At 39.7% G+C, this 22383-nt stretch overlaps 1 protein-coding gene across 1 annotated transcript in view; it reads right to left on the bottom strand.

Annotated features, from left to right (window-relative positions):
* Positions 1-5942: 5942 nt before the first annotated feature.
* The window catches only part of GLCCI1 (glucocorticoid induced 1), a gene marked incomplete at its 5' end in the record, with an annotated part of 111657 nt that continues 95216 nt past the window's right edge, over positions 5943-22383 (bottom strand). Inside the window, 2 exons of the mRNA XM_035021392.1 lie at positions 5943-8837; positions 10029-10149. Of these exons, the coding sequence (XP_034877283.1) occupies positions 8492-8837; positions 10029-10149 (467 nt within the window). The remainder of the gene's footprint in view (positions 8838-10028; positions 10150-22383) is intronic.

Raw genomic sequence — 22383 nt, 5'->3', positions numbered from 1 at the left:
ATGTTGGGAACCCTGAAGACTCAATGTATTTGGAGATAGGGACTTGGGAGGTAATTAAGGTAAAATGAGGTCCTAAGGGTGGGGTCTTATCCAATAGGATAGTGTCATAAGAAGAGACAGGGGAAAGGCCATGTGAGGAGCTGTCTGCAAGCCAGAAAGGTTTTCCTAGAAACCAGACACTGCTGGACATTGATCTGGGACTTCCTGCCTCCAGAACTGTGAGAAATAAATTTCTCCTGGTTAGGCCCCCCAGGCTGGGTTCTTTCATTACGGCTAAAGCTGACTGAGAATGATTATCGCTATATTTTACAAATAAAGACTCCCACGCTCATTCTTGTCTGAGGGCCAGTCCTGGACCATATTGCCTTATACCACACTGCCTCTGGCTTCCAACACGCCAGAACAGGTGTGGCCTGTCAGCTGACCGAAATCACAAACAGCAACGTGCTGAGAGTCAGTTTGGTGCGTAAAGGGGAGAAACGTACCAAGAAAGAGAAATAAGCAAGTGTCTGAATCCCCAAGCGGCTTATGCAGCTACAGATTCAAAGATGAATGGGAGGAGCCAGATGCTACACTGGTGATTCTCGAGCCAAAGGACCCACTGCAGCCTGTCGAGGGCCTCGATCCCCAATCTTCTCTAATACAAATTCTGATGACCTCCATCTCACGTTCATCCATTTCAGACAATCTCTAAAATGAAACTAAAGAGCTCTCCATCAAGAGTGTATTGAGAAATATGGATCACATTCAAGAACAATCTCTTGGCCATTTTCAGGTTTCTGTCGTTTTCTAGATGAGGCAATTCAAGAAGGATAAATGACAGGACAGATTTCTGGGCTCTCTGGTGCCCACTTCATAAATCCATCTCAACTGATGGAGGGCTGGTGGAGGGCCACACTCCAGGGAATGCTCTGTCCCCTGAACTACAACTCCAGACTTCCCCAAACGTCATTCTAGACTTAAATAATTCAATCCTGTCTATGGGAGTATGAGGGTGTTGAGGCCATTTTTTTTTTCTGAGAAAGTGGAAAAGGCATGAAACTATATGTACATTTGGATTCTTCCATTGAACTGAGTTTACTCTTCCAGGTAGTCTCTCCAGCCACCTTGACTTTAAGAGATCTGCTGCTCATTTCCATTAAAACTCTATCTTTTGCTGCCATATCCTTTCTTTCCTACTTTTCTCCCCCCTCCCTTGATATCTGGAAATTAACATGCATTTTTCTCTCAAATTATAAGGTTTCTGAGAAAACTTAGGAAAACAGAAATGTAAATGTTAAGGCAAAGTATCCACAATCAAAGCATAACCACTTTAATTTTTGTACATTCATGTCTTTTTTTTGTTTTGTTTTTACTCACATATATATATTTTTACAAAACCAAGAGATCACACTAGTTTGTGACCTGCTTTTCACCCCTAGGTGTAAGTGCTACCGTGTTCTTGTTCAGAAAGGATGTACCGATTTATCCTTCTAATAGCAGATGTGAGAGTGACCCTATCCCCTCCACCCCCTTAACACTATCATCCTTTTTAATCTTTGCCAATTTAAAGGCAACAAATTATTGTTTTAATTTGCACTGCTTTGATTACTAGTGAGGTTAAACATTGATTTTCATGTTGATCACTTCCCTTGAATTTCTCCTCGTCTTTATAGGGACTAGGAAAAGCAGTCAGCCCAGTGCTATCCAGTAGCTGTTGCAGGCTGGTTGATGGGTGGACGGTGGGTGAGAAGGGAAGAGGATTGCCAGCAATGCTGCAGCAAGAAGGTCAGGCTGCTTCCTTGTCTTCTTTTATGAAACGTGACAGCAGGAATACCTACTCATTGGCAGGAAAAAAAAAATTAGGTATTTCAAAAGGACATATGAATATTGTGAAAGCTCGCCTCACACTCTCTTCCCCTTTCCCACAGGCCCTATTTCCCAGGTGTAACCATCTTCAGTCCCTCCTCCCTGGTTGTCCCCTCCCCCTGTGACCGTCCTCCTGCACGACCAGCTGCAATGGTCGTGGACTAAGGGGATTGATGGGGAGAAAGGGTCAGGGATTGGAAAAGGAATCCGTTCCCCATACAATAGCTCCCAGGGTGGTCACAGGGAAGGGAAGCAGAAGAGACCACACCAGGCTTTTGTTGGTAATCAAATGGGCAGATTAAGAGTGAGTTAAGATTACCCCGTTTGCCTTGATTTCGGTCCATATGGAAAATGGCAAGCTGTTTATTGCAGCACCTGAGCCGTGTCCTTTGTTAACTTTTGTCCCTTGAGTGTAACCCTTTTCCTTTACGAAGTGGAAGAGAAAACCTGAGAAATGGTTTGACTTTCTTGCATGAAGCCTCCTCCCCATTTGGCAGGTCCTGTGGAGCCCTGCATCCACCTTTTATCCCCCTTGCTTCCAGACAGTGGTTTGAAATAACATCCATTGCCTCCGGGACCTTACCCAATTCTTTCTAAAGGAATCATCAAAGTCTTGCTTAAAACTGATGCCAAGACTTGAGTGGAATTTATAGTGTGAAAGGGGACCCATTCCTTGTTATCAGAAAATCGTCTGTAGGAAAAGTGATCTAATTATTCAAATTCTTAGTGTTAAGAAAATGGCTGTTTTAAATGGGAGGGTCCATCACCAAACTGATCTGGAACCTTTGAAACAACCTTCCTCTCTTTGGGAGACGCAAATGCTTGTAAAATGGAATAGGCCATTTTAGAACCAGTGTGTCACCAGCCTCCCACTAAGGAAAAAAACTAAGACATTCGAGGTGGAAATAATTCTGTCTTGAGATTCTGCTTTTTCTTTTTTTCCAGCTTTGAAAACTGATCACCTGTCCCACCTCTTCTTGTATCATTTTCCATAGGGAATGCTTTTCTGCAAGGGTTTAACTTCTCCCCCTATTGTCTTCGATAAGATGGTTTAATATTAGACAAGATAACTTTTAGGCACATACAGTATATGTAACGTCGTGAGTTGTTCAAATAACAAACTCCTGTGTGAGGAAGCTTTGTCTTCAACCTAGTCCAACAGGGCTTTTTTGTGTGTGTTTTTTTAAGATTTTATTTGTCAGAGGGGCGCCTGGGTGGCTCAGTCGTTAAGCGTCTGCCTTCGGCTCGGGTCATGATCCCGGGGTCCTGGGATCGAGCCCCGCATCGGGCTCTCGGCTCCGCGGGAGGCCTGCTTCTCCCTCTCCCACTCCCCCTGCTTGTGCTCCCTCTCTCGCTGTATCTCTGTCAAATAAATAAAATCTTTAAAAAAAAAAAAAAAAGATTTTATTTGTCAGAGAGACAGAGTACAAGCAGGGGGAGTGGCAGAGGAAGAAACTGGCTCCCCGCTGAGCAGGGAGCCCGACACAGGACTTGATCTCAGGACCCTAGGATCATGACTTGAGCCGAAGGCAGACGCTTCACCGACTGAGCCACCCAGGCATCCCCCAACAGGGCTTTTTTCAAGAAGCGTTCATTCTAAAAAGGCACGCCTCACTTTCTGGACCCAGGGGACAGGATGGCATAAACAAGACCCTAGGTGAGACCTCCATGGCAGTAATGGGTCCGATGTGGGTGGAGAGAGGCACGGAGGGCACTGCTGTGTCGTATTAGTTGTCCAACCCTATGTAACAAATTGCCCCCGAACTCAGCACCTTAAAACAACAAACTGCTGATCTCACACGGTTTCTGAGTGTTGGGAACCCAGGTGTGGTTTAGCAGGCTTGGCTCAAGGTCTCTCGTGAGGCTGCAGCCAAGATACTGGCTGGGGTTGCACTCATCTCAAGGCTCAACTGGGGCTGAAGGATCCGCTTCCAAGCTCACCCACATGGCTGCTGGCAGGGCCCCTCAGTTCGTTAGCTGGCAGCCAAAGCTACTTGCCATGTGGGTCTTTCTCCACAGACTTCCTGAGTGTCCTCACAGCAGAGCTTCTCCCATAGCGAGTGATCCACGAGAGTATACGCCCAACACAGAAGCCTGTCTTTCCACAACGTGATCTTGGAAGTGACAGCCCATCACTGCTGCATTCCATTCATAAGTCCAGCCCACACTTCAAGGGGAGGAAAATGAAGCTATACCTCTGAGAGGAGTATCAAAAGAATTTGTGGACATATTTTAAAAACCACTGTGTGTATGATCCAAGTTGCCTATATCCAGTTTGCTCTTTGGTCTATAGCAAAGGTCAGTACATTTTTTTCTGTAAAGGACCAGATAGTAAAATATTGTTTTAGGCATCGTGGGCCAGACTGTCTCTATTGCAACTACTTAACTCTGCCAATGTATTGCAAAATAGCCATAGGTAATACGTAAGTGAGTGTGGCTTTGTTCCAGTAAGATTTTATTTACAAAAATATGCATGGGGCAGATTTGGCCATGGGCTATAGAGGTTATTAGAAGTCTGTTTCCTTGCCATCAGAATTCCAAAAGAAATTCATCCACAAGACATAGCTGTCTGAGCTGTAGCTTGAAATTTAATAGCAAGATAATAGGAAGACAGAAAGGCAAATGTGAGAGATTTAGGTGGAGAAAAACTTCAGGACATGGGATTCCAGTTGTTCTCTGGGGAAAAGGAAGAATTGGAATATAAAGGAAAAGAGCTGATTTGGTACAACATGAGACAAGACAGTGTCTTCATTCCATTTAATCAATGAAGCGGAGATGAGACAAGAAATCTGAGAAGAGATGTCCTCTAGACAACCAGAACCGGGGCAGGGGGGCTGGATGATAGCGTTCCGGTTCTGACTCAAGGTGTGAATTAAAGGACCCATCTTCACAAAGCTCCTCAGCTCCAAAGAGCCCAGAGTTCACCAGAGATGTGTGTGTGTGTGTGGGAAAGACTTGTGAGTCCCACAGATGGGGTCGAAGGGAGGAGCTGCTGGGAACACGTAGAAATAATGGAACTTCAGAGGGGAAGGGGTGGGGGCAAACATTTAATTTTGCACTGTTCACAAATAAACTTTAAGTGATTAGTTTTAGCTAACATAAGGCTAAGCATCTATAAGTTCTTGGACCTAATTTCCCCCTCCATGTTCTTTAGGTTTGGTTTTGGTTTGGTTTTGGTTCCTTAGGTTTCATTTTGCACATACGAACTTGTTCCCTCAGGGCTGTTTATATTAAGCTTATATGACTGAGAGTCAAGCAGAGGCGGAGCTGAGAATCCCACTTTTCCTTAACAGTCACCTGTAATGGAACTTTTAACCTAAGATAGTTTCCTGACTAAATTATATATCATCCTCAAGAAGGTGGTTGGTAAATCTCACCATTAAAAAAAGTTACATTTTACTTTTTTTTCAGCCCCAAACACAGCCACTAGTCATTTTTAAGTTAATCTTAAAGGTAAAATCTTAACAACCTCTTTGATGAGATGTGCTTTGGAAGGAACACTCTGCTGGTAAATTATTTCTCAAAGCGGTTTTTGCTCTCGGGCAGTGGCCCGAGACCAAAATGGGGCCTATCATGACCCTATTTGGATAACTGGGTATAACATCAACACTCCTTTGTTCTGTTAAGGTTTTCTCCCTCTTATCTCGAATCTAAACCTAAATAATGAGTAAAAAATAAAAAAAAAAAATTTTTGCTGCAGTTTTCTTTGCGAGAAATACCCTACTTCCTTTGAGGTGATGTCACTGAATTTAAACAAATTACTTCCATAAATAATTCCTGGGTATAAAATAAAGAGGTGCGGACAGTGTTTCCTCTCTTTAAGGTGCTCATAGCTGGGAGAGCAGTACAAAGACTTGGAACTTTAGTCATCCAGCTTCTTACCTTGTGATGGAAAGCATATAAATGACATGTCCAGAGGAAACCGGCTTGGAAGTCTGATCCAGTCAGAGTCCCTCTAGTGCCAGAGATGCAGGTCAGGAATTCAGTGAGCACTGGATATACTGCCATCACCCTGATCTGAGTCCATCTCTGTCAAGGTAAGATGCTAACAACCCAGTCTTTCCGAAGACATATGTGAACTATTCCAGTTTTACTAATAACTTTATTTAAATAAGACACAGGAACTTCTATACTGAAAAAATACAAAACAAAAGCCACACATTTCCTTGTGTAAAGCCATATTGTATGGTAACTCGAATACTGTTCCGCGCAGTGGCTAGAATTAAACAGTACAACTATATACAAAATTTAAACAATTTCTGACAAATTTCTACAGCTGGATGTAGGATACATTTGAGCTCAACAACTTCTGGGAAATTTACATGGCAAAGCATAAGCTTTAACACATTTGGTTCAAAACTTTAATATATGCTAAGAACAAATGTACAACACAATTAATATTTAGTTTCTCATGAGAAAATAAAAGCACATGTCACTATAAATACCATACATCAGATTTCATCACCAAAAAAGCATTCAGTCCAACTTTCAGAAATTGATTCTGATACTATTGCATCATATTTGGACAAAAGCAGAGCGTAAGATCAACACATTATGTAATGCTAAACCAGATATCAGAAGTTAATGGAGCTCATATTTATCTTACAGAACTAATAATTTTCTCCCTTTAACCATAATCTACAAAATATAGTATTTTCATCAAGGCCTGAGATTATTAGGGTTAAAGGTGTCTGCTGCTGAAGAGATTGTTTTAAAAGGTTCCCCTGTGAAAATGGCAAAAGTAAACTGAGTCCTTTTCCATGACAGTCTCCTACAATATAACACTGACTAATATAAAGGAGCCAGGATGCACCTTCAGGAGAGAATATTACTGCAAACTTTGGTGGAAAGAAGATAATTGGGATCATAACAAAATAATACATAGAATACATACACACGCAAACATATACATATATATATATATATATCACTTCTTAAAAAAATCAATGGTGTTGCTTTCTTCTCTATCACCTCTTCCTTCTTCAGCCTCCTTAGAAAATAAAACCAAGAAACCCCGAGGAATGACTGAAGGGAACTGAAACGTTCCCGTGACTGTAGGCACCTTATTCCCCTAATTCTTAAGAAAACGGTGCCATATGCTGTAGGTACAGATGAAACAACTCTATGCTTTACTGAACTAAAAGCAATGGAATAAAAATACAAAAACTTCCCTTTGCTTTTGGAAACTCTCTGTGCTGCAGAAAACAAAGTTTGAGAGTTGGGCTCTTCCACTGACCACTCGGGATTATCTAGGGCTCTCTTCACACAACTTCGTTGAAAATTCAGGTCTGAGTCTGCAAGTTCAAGGCAATTTACTTGGGTTTTTGCTTTACTTTGCACATCTGAAATACAGAACCATCCAAGATACTGTGAGGAGAGGCCTGAAGAGACAGCCGCAAAATGCTGCTTTTCTAAGTCCCCAAACAGCCAGCTTCCCGTGCAGCATTACTTCTGAGACCCACACATTCTCTCTCCACATGAATGCAACTAATGCACCTCAACTGCTCGAGAAAAACAATAACCAAAAGCGTGTCATTTGTAAAACCCTCAAATTAAAGAACTTCCGAGAGAGAAACTGAACAATATGCCTTTAGCTGAAACAGCATTTCCTGATGCTGATGGCCAACATAAACAGAAAATCTCACCCATCCCCTGTGAAAGTTCAGTTTTACTGTTAAACCTAGACTTTCTTGTTAAATTCCATCACACACAATTGGAATGTTTATGTACAGTCTGGTACCGGAGACACTTTCTTTGCAACATTATAAGTCATGAACTGAGCAACACCTGAACTTGTTTGAAAAAAAAAAAAAAAAAGCCACATTTACACATGTTGAAAAGTGAATTCAACAGTTGTTTTACTTGTAACCGCATGACAAAAATGATGTCAGACACCACAGATTTGCTGGTTCTCCTCATGTTCACCCATGTCCAGGATTATTGTTCTCCTAGGGTTGAATGCACTTCTTATTCTAAGAATGTGGAATGTAATGAGGAAAGGGAAATGCATAAAATAAGGAAAGGCAAAAGAGTGATGTTCCCTCTTTAGCTTTTTAGCTGTGAAATATTTAATATCCCAATATGATATACATTCCAAGTTACCTGAGTTTAGACTTCAACTGAAGTACCTGAAGCTAGGCCATAGGGTGGGCCCTGTGCAACTGTTGTGGCCATTTATTATTATTATTTTTTTGCATTGTATGTATTACAGAAGTTAGAAACAAACACCTGGATCAATTGTAAACATAATCCTGAAGTACAGTATTTTCCATAGGACAAAACACAGCAAGACATTTTCTATTTAGACAGGCAACTTTTTGATATAGAGCTTATTTATACTGACGAATTTGGAACAAAACACGGGACACAGTACTAATCTGTCAAACATACTATGAAATGCATAGTCTCCACTTAAAATGCTGAATGACACACACATTTTGCAAGCAGTACTGCTTTCCACAAAAACTGCTGAATAGGAGTTCCGTCCCTGCCAAGATCAGTGTTAAGAGATACTTTATGATGCTGATAAGTATTCTGTTGGTGGTGGTGGTGTTCCGAAAGTTTGTCACTCCATGCAGATAAGATGTCTGAGGTCTAGTTCCTAATCCGTGAAGGTAGGGTAGAGGCCAGCTCCCCCTTTGCTTTAGATGATCACATAGTTCTGAGCAGAGATGTGTTCCTCACCCTGCAGGTCCTGCAGGAGCTGCTGCTGCTGGGATGGCTGTTGGACGGAGGCCTCCAGGGCGCCCACCGAGCTGGTGTCATCAGAAAGAGACGTAAAGGAAACCCGGGAGGAGAGCTGCTCGACGGTCAGGGTGGCCAGGGCCGAGCTCTGGCCTGAGTTAGGAGAGTTCTTGAGCATCAGGTCGGAGGCAGGTAAGAGAGGGCCTAGAAGTTTTACAGGACAGAAAGCTGATCCGGTTGGGATGAAATTAACCTTGTTTTTGTCAGGACATGAAAAGAGAGGGGCTGAGATAGGCTGACGAGACCTAAAACCGTAAAACAAAATGACATTCACAATCACTAAAAGCTTCCAAGCTTTCTGACTTAGCTGGAGTTCTCTACAACAGCTACAATGTGAATGGCAGGGAATGAGTTAAGTGTACACAGAGGGGTAAACATCTTCCATAGCACAAGTCAGCTGGCAGACCAGGGACGTACACAGCACCAAGTGATATTTGAGACAAAATGATTTTCAAAAGGACGGGGCAAATTTTTTCAGAGATCATTAGTTTGCTTTCAATCATTTAGGAAGATGGAAAAACCTCCTATGCTTTAGTTAAAGATTATGCCAGGGAGAATGACCTTTTCTGTTAAGGAAAAGTATAATGGGAGAGGGATTACCTAATCATGTATTTGGTTTTAAGCATTTTCTCCTTTTTCTGCATCACTATACATACTTCTAACAGATCAGAAAAAAAAGGTTTCAGTAATTTCTCAAAGAGCCAGTCAGCCCAACAGAGCAGGGTTCTCAACCTTTCCTCCCTTCCCATTCCCAGGAACTAAGCCATCAACTCCTGCAATCCTGCAAGACCCGTCTCTGTCCCCTTCCAGGTCGCAAGAGTACAGCGGCCTCCCCCAGGCACCGCACTGGCACAAAGGGATGAGTGAGTCCAACAGCTACACAGCCTTTTCTTTTTTTTTTCCTGAGCCACTCTGCCAAGTATTTACAGCATGAACTTCGTTCCCTTTAATTTCTAATTTACGCACACTGAAATTTCAAAAAGAAAAAAAAAACACCGTGCGAATGAGAAGTCTACATTAAACGAATACACATGCTAGATGTGTCTACAGGGAGACAAGTTAGTTTCCTTCTGGCCTGTGGGATCCTGTCATAAGGCCGGCCACACTTGGATACTAACTTTGCCGCTCAACGCCTTCTCGTTAGCCATCCAAATTAATAGAGCTTTTGAAAGGAAAATTTGTCGTGATTAAAAAATAGATCTTTTAGGTCGTAGGGATGAATTTCCAGGCTTCTTTGTACTAGCTTATGTATTTCCAGCACACAGGCTCCAGTTGCCCACTAAGATCCCTCCTGCCTATTCAATTCCCTTTTCATAATTTGGTTTTGAAACACATTATCAGCTGGATGGAGTAGTTGATTCATCCGTGATCAACTGGTCTCAGTAAAAAGCTTTACAGCTTTGCGGATCCCAGCTGACAGAAAAGACATTACTTACGCCATTTCCTCAAAGACCTTCACTCGCTCACATCCCTCTGGGGGCTCCCGTTTGAACATGTAGCTGTTGTTTGGTTTGGGAGATGAAGCGTACTTGGGTAACGGTGAGCTACTCCCACTGTCTGTAAATTTAAAGCAGTTATATTAACTAGTGATTGAAAGCTCTTTTAAATTAAGTTTGACTTCCAAACAAGCAGCCTTTTGCACAGTTTATCCACTATGGCCCCTCTGCTTCCACCACAGAGCTTCCTTTATTGCAAAGCTATTACTAACACCCTCATGTAGTACATTTCTTAGAAATAAAAGCTTCGATGCAACAGCAATCTGCCATACCACAAAACATAAAAGGAGGTTATTTTGGTCCAGAAACTGCATTTTGAATAAAGTAGAGCTATAATCTGGAAAACAAATACAGTAGCATGTATTTCAAAATGTAAATGAATGGGGTAATATGTATAAATCATGCAAAAGAATTATAAGAGATTGTAATACAGGGTCCTCTAGGTTTTCTCACTGTCCCACCAATTTTAATTGAAAATTTTAGTATGTGGAATAATCATTACAAACGTTCTTAGCAGAAACATTATTTTTACTAAACACCATGAATAAATATATGCAGGGGAAAAAGAGGTTTACAACACATAATGTCTTTTTCCCTTAGCCCACTATGAAGAATAAAATTTGCTCAGAATTTCGCCTTTAAAAGATCTATAATAAAAGAATTTTTCCAGCAGTTTGTATTTTTGCTACGAGAAGCATGAGAAGTCTAAAAGCATCACTACCTAATACGTTTTCTTCATATTTTTGACCAAAAAAAGAAAATGGTCTATTCATGAAAAGCCATAAAACCTATATGTAATTTCTCCCTTTCCTACCTGGCAAAGGATTTTGGAAATTCAAATCCACCAAAATGTGTCATTATCTTTGTAAGATGCCAAGTTGTAAAGTCAGTCACATACCTGTATAAATACAATAGTCCCATTTAAACAAATTCTGACTTAATGCAAAAAAAATCCCCACTGCTAAAATAACTAAGCACATGATCTATTGAGATGTATGATTTTTATGTGTATTTTTGAAAGACAGCATTGCTACCATAATTACGCTTGTCACAATTTTGATGAGTTGCTTTAGTTTAGGCTACAGAACACAGCGCAACATTCAGAATCGGAGTAATAGGGATGTTTTTATCATCATTAATGAACTATAATACATGCTTAGAAAGTAGACTCTTGAGGCACATTTGGTGTCTTTGGTGAATGATTCAAAGAGCATCTATGTTAGTCTTGGGACTGGAGATGCGTGCTTACATTTAAATATGGCCATAACTCTGTGAAATCAGTGCCTACCAAATAATGAGGCCACACCACTGGGAAACCTAGAAAACCCCACAGTTTCTCTGTCACTACTGTTACGGATATTCCTACGGATTATACGCAGTCCTGTGGAAGGAAATGGGTCTTAGAATTAAGTTTGGTTTCTTCACGTGCCATTCGGATGTCAGGATTTTCTTAGATTAGACATTCATCTTACATTACTTAAACAAATGGGAGGCGGGAGGGAGAATATAATTTTCTCTCGTAGGTGGATGCAAAACATCATTAACCTGGCTAGAGTCTGAGTTTGCTGCTCTCTATTTGAGCAAGGCTAGACCGAAAAGATCGGTCCACAATCAAGCGGCGAGAACGAGGCCTTGAGCTCGGTGTAATACAGCCTGACCCCACTTTCCCATCCAAGCAGCAAGAAGGCCCATAGAGGCCACACAGGACAAAGGAGAGGTGACGTGTGATGCCTCCGTGGAGCTTCCTCTTGGTGACGGCACAACTGGCCTGAAGCCGTGGGCTCAGTGGCTGTGACAAGCCTTTTTGGACTGTTGGCGGGGGTGTGACCATGTCAGTGGTCGGGGACTCTCCCCATCAGCACGTCAGAAGAGTCATCTTGGCCACAGCTGCAGTCTTCGGGGCTCTACTTCTTTACTACGTCACTAGGCCGACCATAGGATTTCTCTGCTGACTCCAGTAACGGCTTCAAGGGCCTCTCCCAGAACTGAAAGCTAGATGTGAGTTGGGCAATCTGTAAAACGGATTATCTTCCTATTAACATCTACACTACATTAGTGTTTCTTCTTAAATGTGTTTCTAATTCCAGAGGTTTATATTTTGAGAGTTTTACCCACTTAAACATTCTTGTTCTTTTTTGGGGGTGGAGGGGGCTGATTAATGTTAAAAAATAAATAAACATACTGCTATCCTAGAAAGATAGTATTCAATACTATTATCTCTCTTTGCCTCTTCAATTTAAGAAGTTGGGTTTTGTTGTTGAGGATATTTATATGTAACATTTATTTGAATGTTTGGTGGTCTGGAAAGACAAAGCTTGAAAAAAAAATTGAAAGCATCAACCATTTTGTTCAATCTGGAGTTTTTTCCTCAGGTGAGTATGCAGTCTGTTAGAGGACGAAGAGGAACAGGGAGTGGAGACGCCCCATCTGAGATTTCAGCTCTGTCACTAGTTGTGTAACTTTGAACACAACTGCCTTTCTGAGCTTCTAGATAACTAAAGGAATTACCACTCCTAAATTCTGTGACATTTTAAATGGTTCTAACATACAAGGTATTTTTTTGCTTTACAAAATGGCATGATATAAAAACAACCCTCATAGGGGTGCCTGGGTGGCATAGTCGGTTAAGCGTCCGACTCTTGGTTTCAGCCTAGGTTGTGATCTCAGGGTTGTGAGATCGAGCCGCGCATTGGGCTGTGCTCAGCGCAGAGTCTGCTTAAAACTCTCTCTGCCCCTCCTCCCATACTCTCTCTTTCTCGCTCTCTAAAGTAAATAAATAAATCTTTAAAAAATAAATAAAAACAACCCACATGAACAACCTATTCTATCCATTCCAGACTTGGAGTCTAACTGATTCATTTGAAACTCTGTGTTGAATTTAATAAACATTTCAGTAACAGAACATAAATGTGAGGTAAGCATGCCTGCTCAGGAGATTCAAGATGAAAAATCTCACAGTAATCTGAATTCAATCCCTCTTATTCACACGCATGGTAAATTTTCACATTCTGTTATCTCTCAGTAGGAAGTAACTAGACCTGTAGTTCACATTAAGTGTTACTTTATGTTCTTACATCATAGCCAATGTCAATTAATAAAATGAAATGTAACAAATATGATTCTGCCTGTATTTATAACAGTCTTATCTATCTTTATAAAGAATCACCCAACTCTGAAAATCAGGAGTATGGAAATATTTTATTGGCTATTATAACAGATCATACTTACATATGTGTACCATATTTACCATTAAAATACAAGTAGCTTGTCAAATATTTTTAAACTCATGATAATGAATTAAAGCTTGGAAAAAATTAGAGACATTTTAAACAATGAAACTCCATATAGAAACAGTATTTTTTAAACTACATGTACTTTTATAGTTTAAGAGTTTTCTGAATTTCTTCTTATATACAGCCTTCATTATTTCTGGTATAAGTACGGTCCACAATTTCAGTATTAAAAAAATCGTATTATTCAGTTGTTATTCTGTGGGTAGGTATGTAAAATCTTTGCCATGGTTCTATTCTAGCCCGAAGTCTTTAGATGTGCTCTATCTCCTACTATCAGATCACTTTATCAAATTAAGTGAAATTAGTACTAAAACAAGCTATGTAATTATAGAGCAGCAGTTCTTAAGTCTGGTTTCACATTAGACTCATCAGGAGATGTTTCCAAAAATACCAATAAATACCACTGTCCAGACCTCATCCCTAAGATATTCTGATTTAATTAGTCTGGGGCTCCTCCCCAGCATGTGCTTCCCCTCCCTTTTTTTTAAAGCCCCTAGATGCTTTTAAAGCAGAGCCAAATTTGAGAGCCAATCATGAAAATGTCAAAACACTGGTTTGGAGTCAGGCTACCTTGCATGACTTCTACCAGGCCTGACACCATGACCTAGGAAAAGTCTGATCCCTTTTTTGATCTGTAAAATGGGACTAACCACTGATATGATAGCTATGAAAAATGGGTATAAAAGAATCAGGATAGCACCTGAAACAGTGAGCTCTCAATAAATACGACTGTAACAGTAGAAAGAACACGTCATTCCTAGTTTGCAAACTTAAAATGGTGAACCATTCAGAAATTAAGCAGCTATTCTACTTTCTCTCGGCAGAAGAGAAGAAGGAGAAAGTTATTCTTAAAAGATCCACACATTCTACTTCTATTCAGGTGCATAAAGGTAAGATTTGGTGTCTGGTGGGGAGGCAGGGTAATATCTGAATACCAGATTCCCCAGGTTAGATTGCCTAGCATAAACTCTACTGCTCATAAGGTCATCCTTCAGCATATAGAAATCTATTATCCTGAAATTCAAATTAATGTCTAAAGCACAGATTCTATAGATTCCTCTATGAAGACCTAACCAGGAGAATGTCCTTCTTATTCTATCTTCACAGCAGAGTAAGAGCCTGGGTGAGTGAGGATAGAGTTCCACCAAAACTATACTCAATGACAGATGAGGAACATAATGAAAAGTTAGCCAACAGAGTTAGATTAGAAATATGATTGACCAAATAGGACCTAAACAATTACCACTCTAGTATTAAAATTACTTCTTTTGAAATTATCAGCTGTAGTGTGGTTCAATGGCCTAATGTAATCAGGGGAACACAAAACTGTATAGCCTTTCTTGGCAACAAATTTTGGAAGCAGCCATCATTACCAATTGTATTGAAAGTGTGTTCAGTTAACTCCAAGACCAAATTGGGAACAAGTAAGGAGAAAATCTGTCTTTTAGAAATAGTCTCTAAGGTGTCTCTCAAGTTTCAAAGTCAACCTGTTATGAGAAGGTTACAGAATTTTAGTAAAACAAGACATCAGTTGTTGCTAATAGCTCCCTTCGACCAGCATGCAATAAAGGGTAAGGAGGAAAACTACCATCAGAACCTTCACTACTTAAGTTTTTGAACTCTCTTTCAAATAAGATTGTGTTGGGAATACTGGGCTTGACTTACATTCCAAATGTTTGGTTCCATTAATTAAATATTTGTCATATGGGGGGAGATGTTTTAATCACTTACTGTTCCCTTAGTATTCACTGAATTGATAACAATTTGTAAATTAAGCATACAAATCATAGCTGCTCCTTTATTTTTGTGTACTCACAATAAGTACAATCCTTCTTCCACAAACATAATCCTGATATGCAGAACAGGGCTTATTATTACCTCCAAATGTGAGCTGGAGTCGTTAATATGCTAACTACTCACTCTGAATTTGACTATCTTGACATGGCAGTTAAAAATGAAAGCAAATTACTGTATTGAACATAGTCCTCAAACCAATTTATGGACTAAAATCCTGCCTCTTGTAAATATAAATCACACTGGCTGTACTGAAAATAAATTTCAGATTATACAGAATATTTTATAGGTTGAAAAGTAAGGTTCTCAGGAAAATCATTCTGATATAATCTTAGTTTTCATACTCTTGAGCTTTTTAAATGGAAATATTTCCAGGGACATCAGTTTTCAAAAAACTAAAATACACTGTTCATATTAAATTGCTCCTAAAGTATCCTAACGGGGAAAAATAAACACTTCTAATAAATGTTTCACTCTGATTTTAAATGCTCACTTAAATATTTACTGAGCACTTAATTATGTGCAGAATAGAAGGCAAAGCAAAATGCTTTAAATGTTGTCTTACTGTATTAGGTAAAACTCAGTATTTACGTTTTCCCCCCCAATTCTTGCTAAAGAAAAATGGTATTATAATGTCTTTGGGCAGAAACCAACATAGAATCTTAAACTTACCACTGTTTTCTCCTTAAAGCCTGTTCCTTCTCTGATACTCAGTGCCTAATTAATGGTAGTAATCACCTTCTGCATCTCTCATACTAGAACTCTGTTAGAACCTGGCCTTTACCCTTCTTCACCTCATCCGTCCATCAGCCACCAGATGCTGCTGAGTCCTCTTCAGTCCCTGTCCTCCCACTCCTCTGTAGCCCCCAGTCTTGCTCTGTCCTGCACCTGTGGTTTCCCAGCTCAGGGCACAAAACAATCTGCTGACATGCAGGAATATTAGAACATTTATACATACTCACTTTCTTTCTTTAAGAATAAGAAAGTATGCTTTGCTAGTATATGTTTAGTTTGTGGACTGAATTAAATATATACATAACTTAGAAATATATGAACAGATTAAACACTGCTGAAAGGGCGTGTGATAAACCAAGTTTGGAGACCACAGGACTAGGCTATTTAAAGAGCACCTTACCTTGTCCTTCTACTGTCTCTCCACTTCTGTAGTTCCACCTGCATGTGGCCCTTAAAGATAAAGCTGGTCATGTCCTTTAGCTGATAAAGCTCTGTGCTTGGTCCTTCATTTCTCTTCACAAGGCCTACAAGGCCTCTTATGAAACAGTGGCCTTTCTACCGCTCTCCCCTCACTGCTTTCTGCTCCCCACCATTCACCCCAGAGTTCCAGCCACACAGTTTCTGACTGTTCTCCACACACCAGGACCTTTCACAGTGGAAGGCCTGCATGAGGCTATTCCTCCTGCAAGGGCAGCAAGTAGTCGTATGAGGTTCCTACAGAAGATCACTGTTGGACTCCAAAGAATTTAGGAAAGTGACTTCATTTTCTACGCCTCAGATTCCCCTTTCTTAAAATAACAACACTGTCCCTACTCATAGGATTATGGTAATATTATAGATGACAAAAGTAAAATCACCTGAGCACATTTAATCACTGTAACAATCCTATGAGGCAGGTACCATCATTATCCCTAACTTATAGAGGAAAACACTGAGATAGAGAGGTTGAGTAATTTGCCCAAGGACACGTGATTCAGTAATTGGCTGAGCAGGGATTCAACCCAGCTGTACCCGAGTTGGAGCTCATTACCGTTAGGCTCTCTGTCTCACTAAGTTTTGATCTATCTCAACTCTAGTGCCCTCACTGGAGATATGAGGAGGGGACTAGATAGATGATCGATCACATTCCTTCCAGTCTCACGTTCCATGCTTCTAACTAAAATCTCATAGCTCAAGTAACAGCCTCATTGGGCTTGCCTTCTATTAGTCTCACAAGGAGACACAGTGTAAGGAACGGCCTCTACGTGTTGATACTTCTTCTTAGAGGAACACAAAAGATAACAGGGAGAAAATTAAATAGATCCCCTTTTCCTCTAACTGATACCCTATTTTCTCCCCAGTCATGAACAGAGTGGAAGATGAGATGGATTTTAGCAAAGTTACTTCCTTTCACATCATTTCAATAGGGGAATTTGAACTTCATGGCTTCTTTTCCACCAAAGGCCCATCACTAAATTAGTATACTCTTAGTTGTTTAGTTCTATTTACGGTCTTGTTTTTTTGGTGATGGGGGGGGAGGAGGACATTATCACACCCTTCCTGAACATTCAAAAGCCTAAGACATACAATTTAATAACCTAAAGAAAAAGATACTGATATTCAACACAGCTATAAAAATATACCCTGAAAAATGGACATACCATAAAGAAAGGTCCTAAAGGAATACTCAAAAGACTCTCCACTAGGCACTACTCTGTGCCAGGCATTACCCTATTCGCTGAGGAGAAAGCAAGGAGCAAAATGAAGTTACCTGCTCCTACTGGAGCTTATATTCTGGTAAATAGATAATAGGAGATTAAGTGAAATATATATATGCAGGCATGTTAATAAATTTTGGTTTGTTTCTATTCTAGACTCTGGGTTGTCACTACTAGAACTGAGATGCATACTTACTAATTAGTTTTGAATTATAAATAATTACTCATCATCCATAGACCGCTAGCACAGCATCTGCCCTCAGGGCAACAGTGAACATTTTCTAAAGAGGGAAATAAGCATTTATTGGATGCTTCTTATGTGCTGTCAGACAATGGGAATATATATGATTTTACATATTATCTTGAAAGAGAGAATCAGGGAGATGATGTTAGGGACAGGATTCTAGATAGGTCATCATTAACCTATGGAATAATTCCAGTGTTGTATCTCTATACTCTTTGGGATTTTACCACCAAGAGGTTCTTCTAAGATAAGGCATCCTAGAACATCTCCTCCTATACATGAGGAGATTCTTTTGATAGAGAAAACAGACTCAGGCTCAAAAGCAGTGATTTTAAGATATAGTGGCTAAAAGCAGTATATCCAACATATTTATTTTCACAGAATAAACACAAAAAGTACCACAAAATCTCGGCTGATTGTAGGCTCTCTAGAAGATAGAGGGCTAAAGTCTGTTAAGGGCAAAGGTCAAAGAAGAGCCCTAGAGATACATGAGCCCTAGCGATAAATGCAAATAGAATTAAAATGTATGTAGAAAGGAATAAGATGATGTCAAAAAGAGTCTCTTTCAAAAGTCTGACTAGGGGCGGCCCTGGACCCAGAAAAGACAAGATAATACTTTATTTTTTTCTCCCCTACAACCAACGGATACTCAGTCCTAACACCCGAAGTTTAAGAATATTAATGAGTTCATCACAGTATGAGGTAAATAGGCCTTGGGAAACTCCATCCACATAACATACGTTGTTCTTGTGGGAAAATTCAGTTAAGTTCCAAGTACCCAACTTATGGACTCTTGGAATATGACGGTTAGTAGCTGGCCTGGGTAGAATGGTTTAGTTGACTTCATGATTAGAATAATCAGTGTTTCCACAATATCTTGCAAAATTGCAGAAGGTAGAACAACTGCCTAAGCAAACTGTGCCAAAGATCAACTCTAAGTGGCGGGTTCATGTCTTGAGCTTGTGGCTCGCCCAGCTCCACTCTGGCCACCATCAGGAGTGCTGGCAGAGCTGCTAAAAGAATATTCTGATGCTGCCATCTGTATTATATAAATGACTGTTTTCCTCCTTGCATTTTGGGTATGATAATGTAAAAAAAATTTAGGCTAACTCTTAGGGTATATTCTGAGGATGTCAAGATGAGAGCTCTTATTCTGGATCCTGAATTCTCCACATGGACCATAATGTAGGAACTGTGGTGGGTACTAGGTTAGTTAGCCTGACAACTTTATACATGTGACCAGGCTGCCTAGAGTCTTTAGGTCACTGGGAAAACCTAGCAAAAAAAGAAAAAAGAACAAAGGAATCCCAAGTCTGAAAACAGTCTCTTAATGGCTGGACCTTTCTCAATAGTCAGAGTGTTTTTGTCTTGGCACTGCAACTGAAATAGCCAAAGGAAAAAACCAATATACTAATCAACTGAAATTATTTTATAGGTCCCAAACTGTACATGGTTCATGGAAAAGAATATATGTTAGGAATAGGAAGAAGTATTGTTATCAAAATCAGAAAAAGGATAAGTATGTCACAGATGAGTATTAGAAAACTAATGAGCTCACCAGCACATCGCTCATGAGAGCATGTGTTCACAATGGCTACCCCTTCCCCTCTCGGGCATGCCTATCCAGGGGCCTAACAATGTCTGAGCTAGCTATTCTACCACAGAAAAAGTTTCTCTACAGGAACTGCAGAATATGTAGGTACTCCAAATATATTCGAGTTGATTACAAAATTATAGTATCAATGCTGTTTTCATAGTTAATAATACAAACCTATTCAAAATCTATAGCTTCCATTTTTTTCTTTACTGTAAAATGCAAATTATAAGACAGAATGAGTATCTTTAAAAAACACAAAATTCAGACTGTACATAGAGAAGTAATGAGTCAGAGACTATTTCTATAGTTTAAATGATATAACATATGTAGGTTTCGAAACTATAAAACTAACAACTCCCTCTTTAGTACCTTTGGTATTCTAAACCTACTTGTATAATAGTGTATTATTTGTTTACATTACTATTATTCCATATTAGACCATAAATTCCTTAAAAACAGATTTCACATCTTATTCATCTTGATTTTTCCACTCTCTAGTGGAGTACCTGACATACAGTCCACGTTCAACAAATGTTTCTTAAACTGGAAAGTTAAATACATAAACCTCCATTCCTGATCCTAAAATCCATACGTATGTGTACGTATAGACATACATGCATATATGAGAGGCAGATGTTATTTTAATTTTTTCTTCATAAAGAGGGGACTTGATTTATTTAAGAACTAGAAAGTTCACACTGTAATATACATATAGACATACATGCATATATGAGAGATAGATGTTATTTTAATTTTTTCTTCATAAAGAGGAGACTTGATTTATTTAAGAACTAGAAAATTCACACTGTAATATAAGGTCACCTATTTTTCCAGGGAACAGTAACATCAACTTAATCTTAATCACAAAGTAATGCTCAAAGCTAAATATGGTCAATATGTTAAGAAACTAGTGTCTTTTTTTTTTTTTTTTAAGACTTTATTTGCGAGAGAGACAATGAGAGACAGAGAGCATGAGAGGGAGGAGGGTCAGAGGGAGAAGCAGACTCCCTGCCGAGCAGGGAGCCTGATGCGGGACTCGATCCCAGGACTCCAGGATCATGACCTGAGCCGAAGGCAGTCGCTTAACCAACTGAGCCACCCAGGCGCCCCAAGAAACTAGTGTCTTAATTCCCAAGCTGAAATAGTCTTGTAGAAAACAGAAAAATGTCTAAAATGATTCTGAGATCTCCATAATTTTTACAGAGATTTTTAAAAAGTCACAATTAGCCACACCCAACACAATTTATTGTTTACTATGGACGAATGGTTGTGCTAAGTACTTTGCTACAATATCTCGTTAACCCCAATAATGATATGAGGTAGGTATTATCACCCCACTTTACTAAGAAATATTTTTTTAATTAGGAAAAAAACTGTTGGGTCTTAGAGATGAGCTGGACCAATGTTCTCATTTTACATCAAAAAAAAAAAAAAAACAAGAGGAACATAAGGGAAAAAAAATTTGTGTGATGTGGGCAGATATCTGGTATGGAAGAATAAAAAGACATAGAGGAAAATATACAAAAAAAGGAAAAGTCTTAGAAAAAGGTCTAACTTATCTAAGAAATGGTCAGAATTCAGATTCTTACACTATCTTGAAGAGACACCTACATTCCTATGTTCATTGCAGCATTATCCATAATAGCCCAAACATGGAAATAACCTAAGTGGCCCTTGATGGATGAATGAAGAAAATAAACACACGTGCACACAAACACGAACACACACACACACACACACACAGGAATGTTATTCAGCCATAAAAAAGGAAATCCTACCATTTGTAACAACATGAATAGACCTTGAGGGCATTATGGTAAGTGAAATAAGTCAGAGAAAAATACTGTATGATCTCACTTATACGTGGAATCTTAAAAAACATCGAACTTACAGAAATAGAGAGTAGGATAGTGGTTGCCAGGGGCCAAGGATAGGGGAAGATGACAAAGAGTACAAACTTTCAGTTGTAAGATGAATAAGTTCTGGGGATCTAAGGTACAGCATGGTGACTCTAGTTAATACTGTATTGCATACTTCAAAGCTGCTATGAGAGTAAGACTTTAATGTTCTCACCATAGCAACAACAACAAAATGGTAATTACGTGAGGTGAAGGATATGGTAACTAAACTTATTGTGGTAAACATTTTGCAAATCTATACATGTATCAAATCATTACACTGTACCCCTTAAGCTTACATATGTTCTATGTAAAAACATATACTGGCTTAAACTTGGATCTAAGTGAGTACCTTTTCTGAAATGCAGAAACCATGTATTTACCCGCCTCACTGCATACTGGCACACAGAGGCCCCGAAGGCAATCTCACGAACAGTTAACCAGAGTGGAACTCACTCATCACCTTCCTAATACACTTCCTTTTTGGTTCAGTGTCTCTCAGTTATCCACAATATTAAACTTAGAAAGAAGAAAACAAAACTCAAGAAATTAACTGCCTAGGGCGCCTGGGTGGCTCAGTTGGTTAAGCAACTGCCTTCAGCTCAGGTCATGATCCCAGGGTCCTGGGATCGAGTCCCGCATCGGGCTCCCTGCTCTGCGGGGAGCCTGCTTCTCCCTCTCCCACTCCCCCTGCTTGTGTTCCCTCTCTCGCTGTGTCTCTGTCAAATAAATAAAATAAAAATCTTAAAAAAAAAAAAAAAAAGAAATTAACTGCCTAGCCTTATTATTACTGCTATTTTTTACTTTTCCCAACTACACGTACTAATAAATAGCAAGAGTGGTCAACCTGAACTGCACTTATCCTTTCTACTGATATAACAAACACAGAATACAGGTTTTGGAATCAAGACAGACCTGTCTTGCCATTTACCACCTGGGTAGCCTAAAACAAATAACTATTCTTTAAATATTTCCAATGACCTTCAAAATCCTATGAGAAGCAAGGTGTCTTCTTGTTTGTTTAACTGTGAAACATC

The sequence above is a fragment of the Mirounga leonina genome, unplaced genomic scaffold (assembly GCF_011800145.1).
Source record: "Mirounga leonina isolate KUSES-001 unplaced genomic scaffold, KU_Mleo_1.0 Mir_174, whole genome shotgun sequence".
NCBI lineage: Eukaryota > Metazoa > Chordata > Mammalia > Carnivora > Phocidae > Mirounga > Mirounga leonina.
This window is presented reverse-complemented; position numbering and strand designations above follow the sequence as displayed.